The sequence below is a fragment of the Pelophylax lessonae genome (genome assembly GCF_965119305.1).
Source record: "Pelophylax lessonae genome assembly, chromosome: 3".
NCBI classification, from domain to species: domain Eukaryota; kingdom Metazoa; phylum Chordata; class Amphibia; order Anura; family Ranidae; genus Pelophylax; species Pelophylax lessonae.
The window spans coordinates 466,306,732-466,325,083 of NC_138770.1; the positions used below are offsets into that span (position 1 = coordinate 466,306,732).

The 18,352-nt window shown below is 42.1% G+C and overlaps 1 protein-coding gene across 1 annotated transcript in view; it reads right to left on the minus strand.

The window, feature by feature from the left end:
• The window catches only part of LYST (lysosomal trafficking regulator), a 409,773-nt gene that overhangs the window by 63,852 nt on the left and 327,569 nt on the right, over positions 1 to 18,352 (minus strand). Inside the window, exons 35-37 of the mRNA XM_082252534.1 lie at positions 16,682 to 16,778; positions 15,249 to 15,310; positions 1,534 to 1,589 (exon numbers count right to left, since the gene is read on the minus strand). Coding sequence (XP_082108660.1) covers positions 1,534 to 1,589; positions 15,249 to 15,310; positions 16,682 to 16,778 — 215 coding nt within the window. The remainder of the gene's footprint in view (positions 1 to 1,533; positions 1,590 to 15,248; positions 15,311 to 16,681; positions 16,779 to 18,352) is intronic.

Sequence of the window (18,352 nt, forward strand, 5' to 3'; positions counted from 1 at the left end):
GTTTCATCAGACCATAACACATTTTCCCACATGCTTTTGGGGGACTTTAGATGTGTTTTTGCAAAATTTAGCTAGGCTTGGATGTTTTTCTTTGTAAGAAAAGGCTTCCATCTTGCCACTCTACCCCATAGCCCAGACATATGAAGAATAAGAGAGATTGTTGTCGCATGTACAACACAACCAGTACTTGCCAGCTATTCCTGCAGCGCCTTTAATGCCGCTGTAGGCCTCCTGTCAGTCTCCCGGACTAGTTTTCTTCTCACCTTTTTTATCAGTTTTGGAGGGACATCCAGTCCTTGGTAATGTCACTGTTGTGCCATATTTTCTCCACTTGATGAGGACTGTCTTCCATTGTATATCTAATGCCTTGGAAATTCTATTGTAGCCTTCTCCAGACTGATATCTATTAACAATGAGATCCCTCTGATGCTTTGGAAGCTCTCTGTGGACCATGGCTTTTGCTGTAGTATGCGACTAAGAAAATGTCAGTAAAGCCCGACTAGAACAGCTTAACTTTATTTGGGGTTAACCAGAGGCACTTTAAATGATGGCAGGTGTGTTTTGACTCCTATTTAACATGAGTTTGAATGTGATTACTTAATTCTGAACACAGCTACATCCTCAGTTATAAGAGGGTGTGCACACTTTTGCAACCACATTATTTTAGTTTCTTATTTTTACTCCCCCCCCCCCCTTAAAATAATTTGTTTGTTATTTAATTGAGTTGCACAAAAAAAGTTCTAAAATGATTTATCTTTGTCTCATTTTTTACATTACAGAAACCTGACATGATAACAGGGGTGTGTAGACTCCAGGCACAATAAGTTTAATTTAAACATATTTCTTAATGGCCACAAAGGATATATATCCATTTTGTGTGCACCAAATGCTTATACAAATACAGATGATACCTTGTAAAGTAGCCCAATAGATCTACCCACTACAAGCTGCATGTAGAAAACCATTGAGGGGTGGATAAAAGACCACCCTGCAGAAACAGTTAGAGCAACAAAGACTGCTCTTTATTACAGAAGACTTGTGCACAAAGAAAAGGTTTCACATTGGGACAACATGCTTATCCTAGAGTTTAGTTTTAGGTCCCAATAATGTTGCTACACTTGTTAAGGTATATGGCTGGTTAAGACTTCCAACCTAAGAACAGCAGAAATTAAAAAAAAAAAAAAAAAAGTTTCTCGGAGAAAGATATATATTCTTTGTTGTTAAAGTATATTTTATTTCATGACTTCACTTTTGTGCGATGCAATGGCAAATAGATCAAAGTGGTATCCATGCAAAAATTATGTCAACTGTATTTACTAACACTTGGAAAATATAGAATTTACTTTTGATCAGGTAATGAAACTTGCCTACCCACATCATCAATAACATATCGTCTAAATAAAAAAAAAAAAAAAAAAAAAACTTTTTTTATAGGTTGCTTATGTCTAAGATTACCTTTGCAAATGTGAACTCAGCATAAGAGAATAGGAGCTGCATAATGTGTTTGTTTACAGACTGATGAAATTTACTTACATTAGATTCCACGGTGTCAGGTGCAGAGTCTTCTACAAAATACATCCCTGATTTCCCTACAGAGAAACATTTAAATATATTTAATAACTAGACATATAACTGGTACAGAGTCCCCCTTTTAGAGGATACAACAACATTCTGTAAAATTTCAAATTATAAAGTGTATACATAAAGTGTTACTAAACCCAGATCCTGCATTCACTATATCTGGTCTCCTACAGTACACAGAACATAGAAATATTTTAGTAAATATAAACTGATAAATATCTTTTTTCATCAGCTGTATATAACAATTAGACCAATTTTGTGATTTGTATCAGTGAGTGCTTATAGTTTGTAGGAGTTTTCATTTCTCGCACGATTGTCCTATCAGGCTTCAAGAGCCTTAATTCTCTGTCTGAACATGTCTGGCGAGTGCTGATTGGCCCAGTGCTTATCACATGTACCCTCCCAAGAAAAATAATAAAATCATCCATCGATCAAGATGGGACATCCCACCCACTGTGTTCTTTTTTAGTTACTGGGCATGGAGGAGGAGGGAGGGACGGAACTGTCATTTAGGATCTGTATACACGCCAAAATTTGTGATGTTAATACCATGTGACCTAAATAGCTCAGTTAAAACCATGAAGTGTTCTCTGAGCAAGAGAGACCAAACTGAGCATGTGCAGCTGAACTACACTTCGTGTGCTTATCCGAGCATGCAGCCTGGCAGCTCAGGGGGGGTTGGCTGGTGTGGTTGCTTTGGGTCTGCCCCCCCATCCCCAAAGCAACTTGTCCGTGCAACCCAAGGGCGTCTTCTCCACAAAGTAGTCAAAATAGACAGGGAAAGGAAACACTTTAGTCCCTCTGGATGGCCTACAGGTGCCAAACTGCACCGGCGTGGCTGACGCAGCATCTGTTGCGTCGTCAATTTTTAAAGTTTCCCATGTTGACACAGTCAGTGAGTCAACCAGTGCTTTTTCATGCGCCGAGGTGGAGGAAGAGGAATCATCTTCACTGTCAGAGCACTCGAAGTGTGTGGACTTATGTCCGTGGTGGCCAAATGAGCCTCAAATTCTGAGGCGGCAGAGGAAACAGGAGAGGAACCACTAGAGGCCGCCCGCCACATACTGTACAATGCGACTACTAGAAAATGGCCACTGCACCTGAGCATTAGCCTGGTCCACTGAAGCATGGCCGCCGAGCGGCCGAACATGGATCCTCAGGAAAATGGCGATGCCTGTGGGCGCGCCAAGCACCCAGTACAGTACACATTGGGGAGCCTGCTCTGGACCCCCTTCTTCCACAGCCACAATACTCCAGGGCTGATGCCTGGCCGCACAGGCACATGGCAGCTAACCGTTACAACCGCCAATCACCTCACCACAATTTAACTCCAGGGGTACAAGGGGGGGGGGGGGGTGACCCCTTGTGAGGAAGGCAAAATATGGGGGGGAAGGCAGAGAATCGCCGAGACCACTGACCCTGGGAGGACCCGCACTAACTTACCAAGGGAGAAAGGGGGGTTACTCACCATACCATTGGAGACTTGGCGTGGTTCACTCCATGCAGGTCACCTCCTCATCTTGGAACAAGGTGTGCTGAGGGCCCAAGGAACGCTGAGACTTCGAACAGGTTGTGTGCGTCCGTGCGAGGTGTCCAACTCACAAGTCCGTCCCTCCAGTGGGATCATGTCGTGGCCGACCTAGCGCAGAGTTGAGGCCTGCACATGCTCGCTGGCCAGATTGGGGTGACCGTAAGGATCCAGGATATCCAGTGCATCGCCCAGTCTGGCAGTTGATTGCAGTTCTCACAGGAACAAAAACAAAATAGGAAAATAACAAAAAGGAAAAAACTTCAGTTGAAAAAGGAGAAAAGAGAAAAATGCCAGGACCAGAGATCCTAGAGCAGGAAGTGGCAGTATACCACCTGGGACTGCCCCATAGGCGTAGTTACGTTCTGTTAACTTTGTTAACCCTTTTCCGCCTAGTGTCCTACTCCTAGGAAGCGCAGCATAACCCATCCGGTAAATGAAGCTAGGACGCTGCAGCCGTCAATGAACGAAAGAGAAAACAGTGTGGTGTTACAAAAAACAAGAGACGGTCTTTGATAAGAATTTTATTAAAAATGAAGAATGTTCCCCGTCGTAGCTCCAATCTCAATCACGTCTTCTTTCTCCACTTCCTCCACCGATGTCTTCCTTCTCAGGTTCCTTCACCGATGTCTTTTTCCTCCGCTGCCAACCCACTGAAAAATTTAAAAAAAAAAACACTCCTCCTCAGGCGTTTTTTTTTTTTTTCAGCGGGTCGTGGCAGGGGAATTAGACATCGGTGGAGGAACCAGAGAAAGATGACGCCAGTGGAGGAACCAGAGAAAGAAGACACTTTGGTTGAGGTTGGAGCTACGACGGGACATTCTTCATTTTTAATTAACGACTTGTCAAAAACGGTCTCTTGTTTTTTGGACTTTTTTTTGGTGAATAGGTAGGGGTTCGATGTACCCCATACTCATTCACATAGGTGGGGGGGTGCAGGATCCAGACTTAGTTGCGACTTCTATTCAAATCAATGGGCTGGAATTTTGCCCAAGTATGACCAAAGTAGTGCAGGAACCTTTTTCAAAGTCAGACCAGTTAAGACGGCTCTTATAGGGAACCACTGATTTTGACATGTCATGCGACTTGTGCTTTCGAAGACGAAGCGCACGTCGGACCAGTGTGAACGGGCCCTTAATCTGATGGCTCTTGGTTACAGAATGCGAGGAAGAGTCTAAACACCTCTGGTGACCATATATCAATTAGGGAGTTGTGAACTTCACCTCATCCTGTTAGACTGGCATCCATAGTCCCCACCTTCCAGGACATGTGAAGGAAGGACTTTCCCAACTCCGGTGAAGATCTGAATATCCATTGTACCAGGGAGATTCTGGTCTGGCTGGATAGAAGCATTGGACAATTCAGTGATTCAATTTGCTTATTCCATGGCAAGAGAATGTTGACTGAAGTGGTCTGGAGTTAAACTAGGCTAAGAGCACTGCCATGAAGGTGGCTACCCTTAAGCTCAGAACCCTCATGCAAAAGTAAACAAAGGGGTTTCTATTTGGCTTGAGGGAAAATTTGCGTAACTGAATAATTCTCTGTTGGCAGACAAGATTTTGGCTGAGGAGTCTTACAGCAAGAGGTTGTCCAGGTATCCTGTGAATGTCCAAGCTCCATCTAAGAGCTAAAAACAGGGCAAGCACTTTTGTTAATACTTTTAAGTGCATAGGTGAGCCTGAACGGTGGTATAACCACCCCTTGTGGCTAAAGCTGTTGCAAGGTGGCCAGTAAATCTGCTTGCTTTTGGGCCGATGTTGGCAGATTGCAAGGAAGAAAGCAAGGAGAGGGCAGAGGTAGAAATTAGATGTAACTGTTTTAAAGGACAGATTTGACGTAGTGATCAAGGGCATCAAGGAAACACACTGGCTCAAATAGCAACAGATATCCCCCTGTAGGAGGCCCGAAGGTCCCCGCCCCGCCTCTTCACCTCATTCAATTAGAGAACATTTTCCATTTCTCAGAACGGCACCTGTGCCGAGTGTGCGACCTACAATGTTCACAATGCTGCAGGGCAGATGCTTGGTATGGGACCCAGAAGCTAGTAAACATCACTGTACTAGTTGTGTCTACAACAGCTGTTTCCAGCTTCAAGAGTGATCCCAGGAGGAAGGATATATATAATTGGTCTATGAAAGTACTCCCAGAACCCTGCATGAATTGGTGTGCTCTGTGATTGTTGTGTCCTTCGAACACAGCTGATCACGGATCGCAGTAGGGACCAATAACAGCTGCCCTTCACCATGTGATCAGCTGTGTCCAAACAAATGTGCGGGTTATCGGTATCGACATTCCTTTCCTCATGCTTTTGTCACAGAGTTGGTAACTAGCAAGTGTGTCAGGGGACATTTACGCAGATAATCAGTGCCCAGCAATGCCCATCAGTGCCGTCTCATCAGCGCACATCAGTGAGGGATAAAAATCACTTATTAGCAACATTTTATAACAAACTTTCCTGAGAAAAAAAAAAATGTATATATATATTTTTTTTTCTTTGTGCAGCAAATAAAAAAAAAAAAAAAAAAAAAAAAAAAACACAGTGGTGTTTAAATACCACAAAAGAAAGCAGTGTAAAAAAAAAAAAATGAAAAAAAGTTTTCATACGGGTACAGTGTTGCATGACCACGCATACTGTCATTAAAATTGTGACAGCTGAATATCAAGTGTAAGTAAGGGGGTGAAAGTGCCCAGTATTAAAGTGGTTAATTATCTCCCCTGTGGGACAAAATCAGTTTTCTCCACAAAGTAGTAAGTAGTAGTGGAAGTGGAAGTGTACCATTTGATTTTTAGCTAGAAAATGTGCATGTGTTTTGATGCTTGAAGTTATAATAACTCTGCACAGAAAAAATGTAATCACTTGGATAAATAGGTTATAAAATTATAAGTTAAGATGTAAAAAGCTTCCGGTTCTGGCGCTCCATGAGGCAGGAGTGAGTGATCTCGGCTCCCGCCGACAATCTACATATAAATACCACCCAGGGATACTTACAGCCTGGCTACCCCCCTCATCACAACGGCATTGGCTCCAGGCACGGACATGGACATGGACCTGTTCGTGGAACAATCGCGGCTGTGGAACAACAGACCCCACTTCCAGACTGGCACAGCTCAGCTGGCCTGACAGGGGAGAGCGACGCGCCAGACATGACCCATCCGGCAAGCAGTGAGGAGGTGAGAGACATCTCCCCACCCATTCTCCACGCACTGACACTGGCAACAGCTGCGGGTGAGCACCCCGACCCAGCCTCTGCACAGACTGCTTCGGCTGTTGCCGCGATCTTGGCCCCCACCATTACAACGGCGGTAGAATCCACAGGGGCACATGGCATGGCTCAGATCCACAGGGAGCTTTCCTCCCACAAGCAGCAAATTCAGGAGGCAAAGCAGAGGATTTCATCCCTCGAGGAAGAATCCCTGCAGAATAGCAGAGACATACAATCCCAGGATCAGGCACTGCAGTTGCTCCAAGATAAAATTGAAGAAATAACCTACGTATTATGGGGGTACCTGAACCTATTAAGCCTGACTCTCTGATCTCCCTGTGCTCTTCGACCATACCTACTGCTCTAGGATTAAATGCTCCTTATACGGTGGAGAGAGCGCATAGAAATGGGCAGGTGTCTGCAGACAGAAAGAATACAAGACCGGTCATAGTGAGATACTTAAACTATGCCAACAAAAACCTTATCCTGTTAAAATTCAGGCAACAGCGTTCGCTACTAATTGAAGGACATAATCTGCTGCTCTTCGCTGATTACTCAGTCTCTAGAAGTCTCTAGAAGGTGCAAGGCCTTCTCTCAAATATGCACAAATTTATTCCAACAACAAATCAAATTCACGCTAGCTTATCCTGCGATACTCCACATCACAACTCCCGATGGAGACCGCCTCTCTTTCCACTCTCTGTCTGAAGAGGAACATTATTTATCCTCCATTCAAATCCAATGGACGATAGCTCCTCTCCCGCGAGGAAGGCCTCGTTGTCCTGCAAGGCACATCTAACACCCACCAAAGGGACCTCCAAAAAAGTCAAATATGGTGCCTCTTCCACCCGCAGACTGATCCCATGAATCAAACTTAGCTATGCCGTGATTTTACTAGACGGACGCTTACCCACACTCCAGAATGAGAAATTGGGTATGCTATGATCATTTGTTCAGAGAACGTGCTTCCTCTCTTACCGGTTAAGTGCAAAAGTCCTCTCCTTATAATGTGTAGACCTATTGTCTAAGAAATGACTATGTCTTGTTTGTCTTCGGCCCAACACATTAGTTTTACCTATGTTTTGTAATTTTATCGTTCCTGTTACATGCCCGACATTTCCTCTCCCGTTTGGGGATTTAAAAAGTTCTGTTAATCACATGTCCCCCCACCACTCGCCATTTCCCCTGCATATGGCTTTCAGGGCTTGTAAGACCACTCTGACACCCTCCTCCACATGCAGAAAGAAGTCAAGTCCTTAAAGATTTTTTTCTGTTTGCTCTTCTGGGTAGAGGGATATCCCCGATACCTCAAAATACCCACACCATCACTATCTAGATCACTGTACTTTCTCCTGGCAGACATTGGCTTTTTATCACCCCAGGTCACCTCCCATCTTTGCTTAGGCCTCTTAATAGGTTGAGTCCACTACATCTAAACTCGATGAACGATCCTTATCGCACGACATTATGGCCCCCTTAACTATCACATCCTGGAACGTCAAATGTCTCCGTTCTCCCAATAACCGTATGATGATACTGCGCCACCTTAAACGATTTAAAACAGATATTGCCCTGTTACAAGAGAAACATTTGACCAAACCAGATTTTCAGTTCTTAAAGAAGATGTGAGTGGGTGGGTGATGTGATAGGCTCCCCAGCCGTTAACCGCAAAGCAGGCGCTATTATTTTGGTACATAAAAACCTTCCATGCACTATACAATCTGTTATGTGTGAGGATGTAGGCCATAAGGTAACAGCTCTCCTTAAGCTTCCATCCCAAAAGGTACAGATATCCAAAGTCTATGCACCAAACTCTCCTACTGCTAACTTCGATGAAATGGCTAAATGGCTTCTCCAAAACCCGACGTCGCCGCTTGTAATTGGTGGCGACTTCAACACAGTAATGAGCTTGACTGAAGATCGTAAAACTAGCAAAGAGACACTCCCCTTGACATCCACAACATCCCATCTTCGAGAAACCCTGTTAGCTACCATGATATCGGCCCTCAATCTGACCGATACATGGCGTCTTAGCCACCCCATGGACAGGGAATTTACTTTTTTTCTCCCCCTCCCCATAACTCCCTGGCATGACTGGACTATATCTTTTCCACTTCAGATCTCCTCCACAATATTCAAAATTCTTAGATACACGAGATAGCCATATCAGATCACGCCCCCATTTCTCTTTCTCTAGAATTGTCGCACGTGACACCTGCACCCAGACTATATGGAAATTTCCCACTTGATGGTAACCACATACTACTTTGGGAGGCAGGGAAATAAGTCCTTAGGGGTAAGATAATTGCTTATATGACTCAATTTAAGAAAAATTTGCTTCACAAATATCAATTAGCAAGCGATAATCTTGGCCTGGCCCAACTGCCCTGATGCGCTCAGATTCACCAAAGCATAGGGAATCTTGGCACTCGGCTAAACGTCAATTTGTTTTATGGGCAGAACAAATTGAACATCTGCATCGCTCACACCTTGATGCAAAACTGCATCGTTTTGGAAACAAACCTAGAAAACTCCTCGCTAGACTGATAAAAGGCTCCCACACACCTGTGACGGTGGCGGGTATCAGACCCCTGGCCTTCTCATCCAACTCATGACCAAAGACAAGGCAATCTCACACCCTGCCGTCACTTGCGTAACAATGCAACTCTCAGCTGCACCCGGCACACAGATTGTCCAGCTTGCGGGACCCCAATCTAGATGCCAGCAGACTGAGAGCAATTGTCACCGGGCTAATTAAACAATTAATCCTTTCTCTGCCACCACCTCTACATTATAATGAGCCCAGAGGACGCTCGTAATTTTAGAAATACCAATTATGACTTTAGAATAATCATCCGTAACACACACTGTCACAGCAGACAGGAATGTCCGGAGGATTTATCCTAAACAGTAGCGCTCTTCAGGGGACAGGTTCTTTGGGGTCAGTTTGCGTTTAAGAGCTTAGAGACAAAAGTAACACTTTTGAAAATAAGGTTTAATTATAAGAAAGGTTAAAATTGGTTTTATTGGTAAATAAAAATATTTACAGAAAAATGGGTTACAAAGAAATAGAGACACAATACAGCAATTTAGAAGAACAGATAAAGAATTAGAAATGGAAATACATTCAAAAGTCCTGGGTGTTTCAGAGGCTGAACATGTGTGATCGGTTCTTCCTCTCTTCAGCGATGTTACTGCTTGATGTTAAAATTGAGAACTGAGAGCTCCCTCGACTTCCCTCTTTTTCTCTGACCCCCCAGGGGGTGTCACCAGAAGTACTTGACCAATAAACACTGGGGAGACTCATAAAATGCTAAGGGACCTCCCATTTAGACAGATTTTGTAACAGAATTCATATCTTGAATATGTAATGGTTACATTTTTGAAACTGATATTTTAGGGTACGGCATAGAATTTCACATCCATGGACACCAAACACAGGTTATCTCGTAATAACCTCTGACCCGTAAGGCATCTGGCCGCTAGCTTGTCTTCCCTAGGAGTGAACGTGATCATGTTTGATCTTAATTTGATCGGTATTTTATTTGCCATTCAAATATATACTTTTTGTTAATATGTTATGTTCCTATCTACATTTATAAATTGGGTATAAATTGTTGGATGTAGGTGTTCCATTTTAACAACTGGGCTTGTGGAATTTACAACCCAGCCTGCTAAGACAAAGTTTGCTTCCTTTATGACCCGGCATCTGCCAGGGTCTGTTAAGATAAGATTTCTGTTTGAAGCTTGCATACTGATTAGGACTAATTTAGTTCGAGGGAGAGAGAGGGGGGAAGGAAAAGTACATATCTGCTGCCTACAGCTTTAAACAAAATGGTCGCCTGTGTCACTGGACAACATGGATGGCCGTGATGACAAAATGGTGTCCCAGTGCACGACACCATTACAACACTCACCCATATCCTATCACTTAAAGATGGAAAAGGGCACATTTCACAAAAGCCAAAAAGGAAACCACTGATATTTTGGAAGCCTACTACACAACTCTATATTCTAAAACCCTCATCAAATCGGATTCTGCCTCTGCCTTTCTAGTAAAGGTTAGACTATCTACTCTAACACACTCCCAATTAGAGGCCCTGAATGCCCCCATCTAACAGGACAAAATAATACATACTATAAAAACTCTTGCCAATCACAAAGTACCTGGCCTAGATGCCTAGATGGCTACTTAGCAGAGTTCTTTAAGATATCTTTAGGCGCTATACTGTCGAACCTTACATCTCTATACAAAGATCTGGGAAGAAAACAAATACTTACCCACTGGCCAACAGGCATATATCAAACTTATAAGGAAAAAGGGCAAGGATACCACGCTTCCCGGATCATATAGACCAATTTCTCTACTTAACATAGATGCAAAAATACTCTCTAAATTGTCGCTGCCAGACGTCACCTCTCCTACCTATGTTATTACATCCCTCGCAATCCGGCTTTGTCAAAGGCCGATCCGCTAATATCCGTAAGGTCTTAGCGGCATGTGCACATGCTAAAGCACATCCCTCTAGCCAAATGGCCCCTGTTTCTCTGGATGCGGAAAAGGCCTTTGACAACGTCAATTTCGAGTGGCTTTTTATGTCTCTAGTGAAGATGGGCTTCGATAACAGGGTAGTGGACTTTTATAAATCTATGTATACCTGTCCGACGGCATGCATTGTCACAACGCTGGGTATTTCTAACCCCTTTACCCTTCACAAAGGCACTAGGCAGGGCTGCCCTTTATTCGCCTATACTTTTTAATATAGCTTTGGAGCCCCTATCAAGATACCTCTTGGAATTAGCACCTCTACAGGGCATTCAAACAGGAAATGAGGAACTCAGATTAGCTTTATTTGCAGACGATCTGCGCTCGGGTTGGAAGTGAAAAGGAGCATATCTTATTACCATATGTTTTCTCCTAGATGACTTCAAGGATATCGCTGGGCTCAAAATAAACTATGACAAAAGTGAGGTCTTGCCCCTCACTCTGACAAGGATAACTCACTGGGACACAAGTGTACCCTTTCCACTAGCTAGGCACTATATCACATATCTGGGAATAAAAATTGGGAAAGACCCATCCTTCCTGTATCACCTGAATTTTACCCCTTTGTTAGAAAGAATAAGGAAGGAATTGGAAATGTGGATGGCTCTGCCTCTATCGTTCTTTGGAAGGTACCATCTAATTAAAATGGTGAGTTTTCCTTGCCTTCTTTAGCCCCTCAAAACGATACCTATCCTGCTCAAGCATAAGGGCATTCATACCCTGAATAAAACGATTTCTTTGTTCATTTGGAACACCAAAAGATTGTGCATATCCTTATCCACCTTCCAAAGAGCTAGGGAGGCGCTGGACTACCAGATTTTAGGATGTACAATTTGGCCTGCTTGCTCAGATATAGTCTAGACTGGATCTCGGGGTCCTTAATCTACTCCAACTACTCATTGTAGTGCAATATAACCCACCCTCTTCAATTAACAGGTATATTGCCCAGCAAGCTCTCCATGTTACCTAAAACACTACAACATCACATTTTGATCCGAGACATAACTATAGCCTGGAGAGAAGTGCGGAAAAAACTGCACCTGCCCTCTAACATCTCTAAATTACCTCCCCATTCATGACAACCCAATATTTCCGCACTCTTCAGAACACAATGCTTATAAAACATGGGAAAAAGCTGGCTTAACAAAAACATCCTCTCTTCTTTACACAAATACTATGTCACTGAAATCCTTCACAGACATAGCTAAGGAATACAACCTACCTCAAAACCATTTAATATACTACCATCAAGTAATCTCCTACATCGCTTCATGTTCAAAAACCCTTGTGACCAGCTACAGACTCTCTATTATTGATAACATGGTGTCTACCAACTCTTACCCCATTTCCGTCGCCTATAAACTGCTTCAGTCAAGTTTGAACCAACCATTACCCTCAGATCTCTTTTGGGGCTGGCAGAAAGAATTCCCAATGCCAGTTTTGGAAGATCATATCCTGACAGGCTATTTAAAGATATGGAAATACATCATCAACGAACAATGGAGAGAGACTAAATTCAAACTGATACACAAAGCGTATATCCCGGCTTTTTTCACGAAAACAAAGCTTCATACAGCCTAATGCCCTCAATGCAAGCAACTCAAATCAACATTGGAGCACAGATTTTGGTTTTGTCCCCGGATTTCAGTCTGTAACTGGCCTGACTGTCAACAAATCTACCTACCTTATGTTGTTCCACCATGACATGTCTGAACCCACCAACCACAACCAGGGCAAAATGTTTACCACCCAGTGGATACACCTATGTTTCATAGCCGCTAAAAAGGCCATTCTGAAAACTTGGATACTCAATTCACCCCCCTCGATCTCAATAGTGGAAAACAAATCTGAAAACAATGCTCTATAGGGAGCAGCTAGACGCCAAACTACAAAACTATGATCAGGACACTTTCTGAAAGATGGCGTGACTTCATAGCACATACCTTCTCTGCGAAGGAAAGCAAAAAACTTCAGTCATCCTTTCAATACACAAATTGGTATTCCAAGGCGTTAATATCACACACATCCGGTAACCAGAGGACCTGAGAGCACTGCTTAACCTCAATGACTACTCAGTCTACTCCGATTGGATCTGACCACCACAAATATAAGCCTCATTTTAAACTCAATCTAACATCTGTGAAAGCTCTCACTCTACCATGTGATCTACAAGTGACCCGATTTAATGTATATTACTTTTAGTTAATTGTATAATAGCCCACTTCTGAGTCATCCATAATCTAGGTTGATGCTCTCCTCCCGTACCATGCCAGGTCATCATACCACCCCCCCCCCCCATCCCGCCTCCCCCCCCCCCCGCCCAGCTTGAAAGCTTTAGATATCCAGGTTTACAAGTACTGTTATCGAAGCTTCTCATACCGTCTGTTCAGTTAGAGGTATTTAGTTTTGGTTGTATACTCCTGCTTTCCATTTTTCAGTATTGTACAAACCCAAAACTTTCAATAAAAAATATAAAAAAAAGAAAATGTAAAAAAAGAAAAAAAAATGATAAAAATTCACATAATTTATGACACTCAACAAATGTATAAATAACAAAGGCTTCTTTTTAGCAGCATGTATAGATAGAGACTAAAAATTATGAGTTCATCACCATGAGGGCCACAATTATTATTTTTTTTTTTAACCTAGGTTCTGGGAGTACATCGTATAAATGTTGCTAAGGTTAGTGGCTGGGCTCAGGGAGTATGGTTTATTTGAAGATCATCTTCAACCTCTACTAAAGCACCAGTTTTGCAGGAATCATTAAGAAAAGATGAAAGCAGCCATTTTATCTATATTTAATTTGAACTGTCTTTAATAATTTGGGTATTGGATGCACTAGCCTCCATTTGATTAGGATGATGGGAGCCAAGTCTGCAAAGTCATGCTTCTTTGGAAGTGAAGTTAATTCTTCCATCGGTTAAAGGTTTATATTTCCTATTTTAGAACATCAAAGCCTTTAAATGATGCATATCATATCTGGTTAGGGCTCTAGAGATGCTATCAATGATAAAAAAATGTGTTAAAGTCACTGATTGTTTTAGTTAGAACACTAATCCCGAAAAAAAAAAACACCTTTGCTGATCTGCTTTCAAAACGATTTCAGTTCCTTCAGTAAAGATTTGCAATTGTATTTGAGCTATTGGTGATATTATAAAGTGCCCATAATCTCAGATGAGTTCAAGTGTGTCAAATGTATTTATGGACTAATGGACTTATGGATAATGAGTGGGAAAATTGATCGATGTGGAGTAAAGTTAGCGGAGTTTAAAAGCATAAGATCCCAATACAGGATCGCAAATGCATCTTGATAGAAGCAAAGAACGACTGTTGACCAGAGCTTTAAATCAATGAGTGTAGGTTATGAAGATACTCTACATACCAAACATATATTTATCTTTGTATACAGGGTGCTAAAAAAACTGCTTTATGCACCAGAACTAGCAAAACTGATGTCACCAGCACATCTAACTTGTTCGATCAAATTGACGTTAGCTTGGGATTTTAGTCAAAAGTGCAACATATCTGAATCACAGTTGGTTTCTTTATTAGGAAAAGTGACATCATTGATGAAGTGACCCACTTTGATTGCAAAGCGTTGCACTTTTGACTGACAAAAGTAAATGTAAATAAAAGATCTGATTAAAAAAAAAAAAAAAATAGGAGTGCTGGTGATATATTTGTATGTATGAATGAGTGTAAAGGCAAGTCAAAGACATTTATCCTGATTAACAATAATCACTTCTCTACCAAAAATCTTGAACGTTCTAAGAAAAATAAGGTGAAAATACATATTAAGCATACCTGGAGGTGCCTGCTAACTGATGAAAATGGTGGTTTAGGACATTTAGAGGTGAGTACAGTTTTACTGTAAAGCATGGACACAGTTTACTCAGATAACATGGGATCCTTGTAATACGATTAATGCTAATATTTAATACCTGTCTGATAGCTCTATATGCAGAAAACGAGGTGCATTAATCTGCAGGACTACTGCAAGTAATACTGTGTGATATTACAAAGGAAATGTGTACTTGGATATTTCAGTTATCTGAGTTGACTAGATGGGATACAGGCTTTGCTCAAAAATGTAATTATTTGGAGATGGGTTCTACTACATTCTCACCTGGCTATCAGCTGTGTCTATGGACATCTTAGGTCTAGAAGCAAAAAGACCCCATTTGGTTTGAGGGCCCCTAATATTATGCATGCTATTCTTCATGTTTTTACATATAAAAACAAGTAGTTCACTATACCTTCAACTTTACTGATTTTGACAGTTTGGTTTCTCAAGCAGGGATACCGGTTTTGCACGCTCATAGATTTTATTGTGCAGACTCAATTTTTTTTTTTTTTTTTTTAAATAAGAAAATATTTTTAAATCACTTACCTAACAAGAGCTCTCCAATGGTTTCTCTGGATGGTGCTACATTAATGCATCGTCGGTTGACCCTGGAATTAAAAATACTGCCATACATTACAAGGATTAAACAGTGTTGTTTAAGCTGTACATGAAAGCTCATAAAATAATCTTAAGCATTTGTAACTGCTAAATCAAAATATACCAGTAAGCAAAAGAACAAAGATGCTCTCATCAACAGGCCCTTGCAATGTATTTGTTTAAAATTATTGCTACAGCAAGTAATACTTAAGTGTCCATTCACACTGGTACGACTTGTCAGGCGACTTGGTCAGCCTGACAAGTTGTGCACCGTCGCTCCCACTGTGTAGTACAGGAGCCGTTCTAATAGAAGCGACACAAGTCGCTCCGACTTAGAAAAAGCGTCCTGTACTACTTCAGGGCGACCTGGAGGCGACTTACATTGACTTCCATTATGTGAAGTCCCTGCAAGTCGCGCCAAAGTCGCGCTGCGCGCAACTTCACAGGTCGCCCCCTAAGTCGGAGCGACCTAATGTGAACGGGGACTAAAACTTTATCCTTTCCACCAATACTGCAGGCAGATATGACAACAGTACCATATCTGAGGTGAGATCATTGACTCCAAAACATTATCACATCAATGGACCTCAAAAAACAGGAATCAGCACTGTAGGGATACAACAGATTGGAAAGTTTAGTTTCATTCTGTATTCTTCTCAACCTATAGATAACCTGATGCAGTCTCGTATGCATTAATGTCAAGTATAAATTATAGATGAGACTGTAAAGGAAGGATAGGCCACAAGTGTAAATGTTCATTTTTGAATCGCCAGTAACCCTGTCTGCAATCAAGCTTTAACAATGCTTAAGCAAAAGTTCAAATTTGCCTCACTAGTTGAACAGAAATATATAATAGGACATGGCATATTTATGTAAAGTACTTTTGAACCATCTATTTTTGAGGACTTCAGCAGCAATGCCGCCTAAATAATTTAACCTCTCCCTAGTTGTTCCCAAGCCATAAAGTCTCACACCTGCTGCTTTTGCAATATTGCAAAACCAGGGGAAATTCTGGTGTTCATTTCCTCAATATTACCCACATCAAACAGTTGCCAAAGGGGCGATTGGGCAAACGAGGCATTACATTTTTGTATCCCCCACAGTGGCAGGTACAAAAAACAGGTGAGAATGGGCTAGGAGTGCCACAAAGAGTGGAAGAAAATACAATTCTTCACTGTTGAGCCCCTGTTCCTTACACTGCACCTAGGTTCTGAGTGTATATTCACCAGTCGCAATCAGAGTTACAACACAGTCGTGTGTGATGCGTTAAAAGCCGCGCCGGTGTGAATATACCCTTAATCATGGCTTACTAATATAAGAGACAGCTAAAAAATGTGTGTTAGTGTGTGATTGACTTATACATATCAGTATACAGGAGTTACCTTATTAATTCACTTGCAGCTTTCTCTTTTACAGTTGAAGATAATGAGGAATGTGTTTTTTCTTCAAAAATGTAGGATAAAGGAGGCTTAGCAATTTCTGTAAAATTAAAGAAAAATAATAAAATCTGACGAACAGCATGCCTAAACAATATGTTATGTTACTTCATACTTAGTTACTTACCCAGAACTATTCAAGTATGCAATTTAGAAAAGTCATACATATGTCCTAAATCTTTATTGGCATACTTGGTCAGGGGAAAAAAAAAAAAAAGAAGGGGATTAGCATGACTGCCAGGAAACTAAAATCTTCAGGACAGCAAAACAATGGCACCCTCCATGTTTGTCCAATGACAGGTGCACTTAGTTCAGTGTGAAAAAATGGATTTTTGTAAAATCTTACCGTAAAATCCTTTTCTCTTAAGCTCATTGACAGACGTAGTCCTCGTTGATTAACAACAACTCGGGTTATACTGCCCTCTACAGGAGTAGGACTAGACAGGAAAGAAAACGTTCTGGCCACACCCTAGGGGCAGTCCCAGAGGGTATATCCTCTCACTTCCTGCTACAGCAAATCAGTTATGTCACAAAGCAGTGTTTAGAGAATTTAACCCAACCCAACTCAAAAACAGAGGGGCGGGTACTACGTCTGTCAATGAGCTTAAGAGAAAAGGATTTTACGGTAAGATTTTACAAAAATCCATTTTTCTCTGTCGCTCATTGACAGACGTAGTCCTCGTTGATTAATAACAACTCGGGACGTCCCAAAGCAGTACCACAAATGAGGGGTGGGATAACCGAAATCAAAATCCAGAAGGCCCAACTGGAGCCAACCAGAAGCATCAAGGACTCATCGAGCAAAAAGATGAGACCTAAGTGAAACACCCAACAAACCCTTGAGGTAGACCAACAGTCTCCTCAGATTGAGGCCTGAAGAACCTTGTGGCCAAAAGAGGCATCTGACGATGCCATCACATCAACTTTATAAAATGTTGTAAAGGTATGAACCGACGATCAAGTCATCGCCTTGAAAACCTGGATCGCTGAGGCCTGATGGCGGAAGACCCAGGAGACACTAGGCGGACGAGTAGAGTGCGCCTTAACAGGGAACGGAGGATTCCGACCCTTAATAGAATAAGTCTGTACCACCGTCTGACTGGTCCATCTAGATATGGTCGCGGCAGACACAGGCAACCCCCTTCAAGGGCTATCCGTGATCACAAGAAGTGAGTCCGTCTTACGAAAACAAGTTCGTAGTAGTCAAGTGTATCCTTCTGAACCCCATCCAAGGAGTGTAATGCAAACTCCCAAGGATGGCTAGTCGTAGGACACGGGGAAGGTAACACAATATTTTTATTCAGATGAAAACTCTGAAAACCACTTAGGAAGGAAGGATGGATTTGGAAGGAGAACCACCTTATCCCTATGAACCACCAGATATGGGGAATGTCAAGATAATGCGGCCAGTTCTGACACCCTGCGTGCAGAAGTAATGGCCACCAAGAAGGCCGCCTTCTGGGAAAATGTAAGCAAGCTAATATCTTCAAAGAGAAGTTTCTGAAGAACCGACCACACTAAATTAAGATCCCAGGCGGTAAGGGTGCGCGCACTGGCGGAGCCAGATGTTGCACCCCCTGGATGAAATTCCGCACCAAGGAATGATTAGCCAAAGGT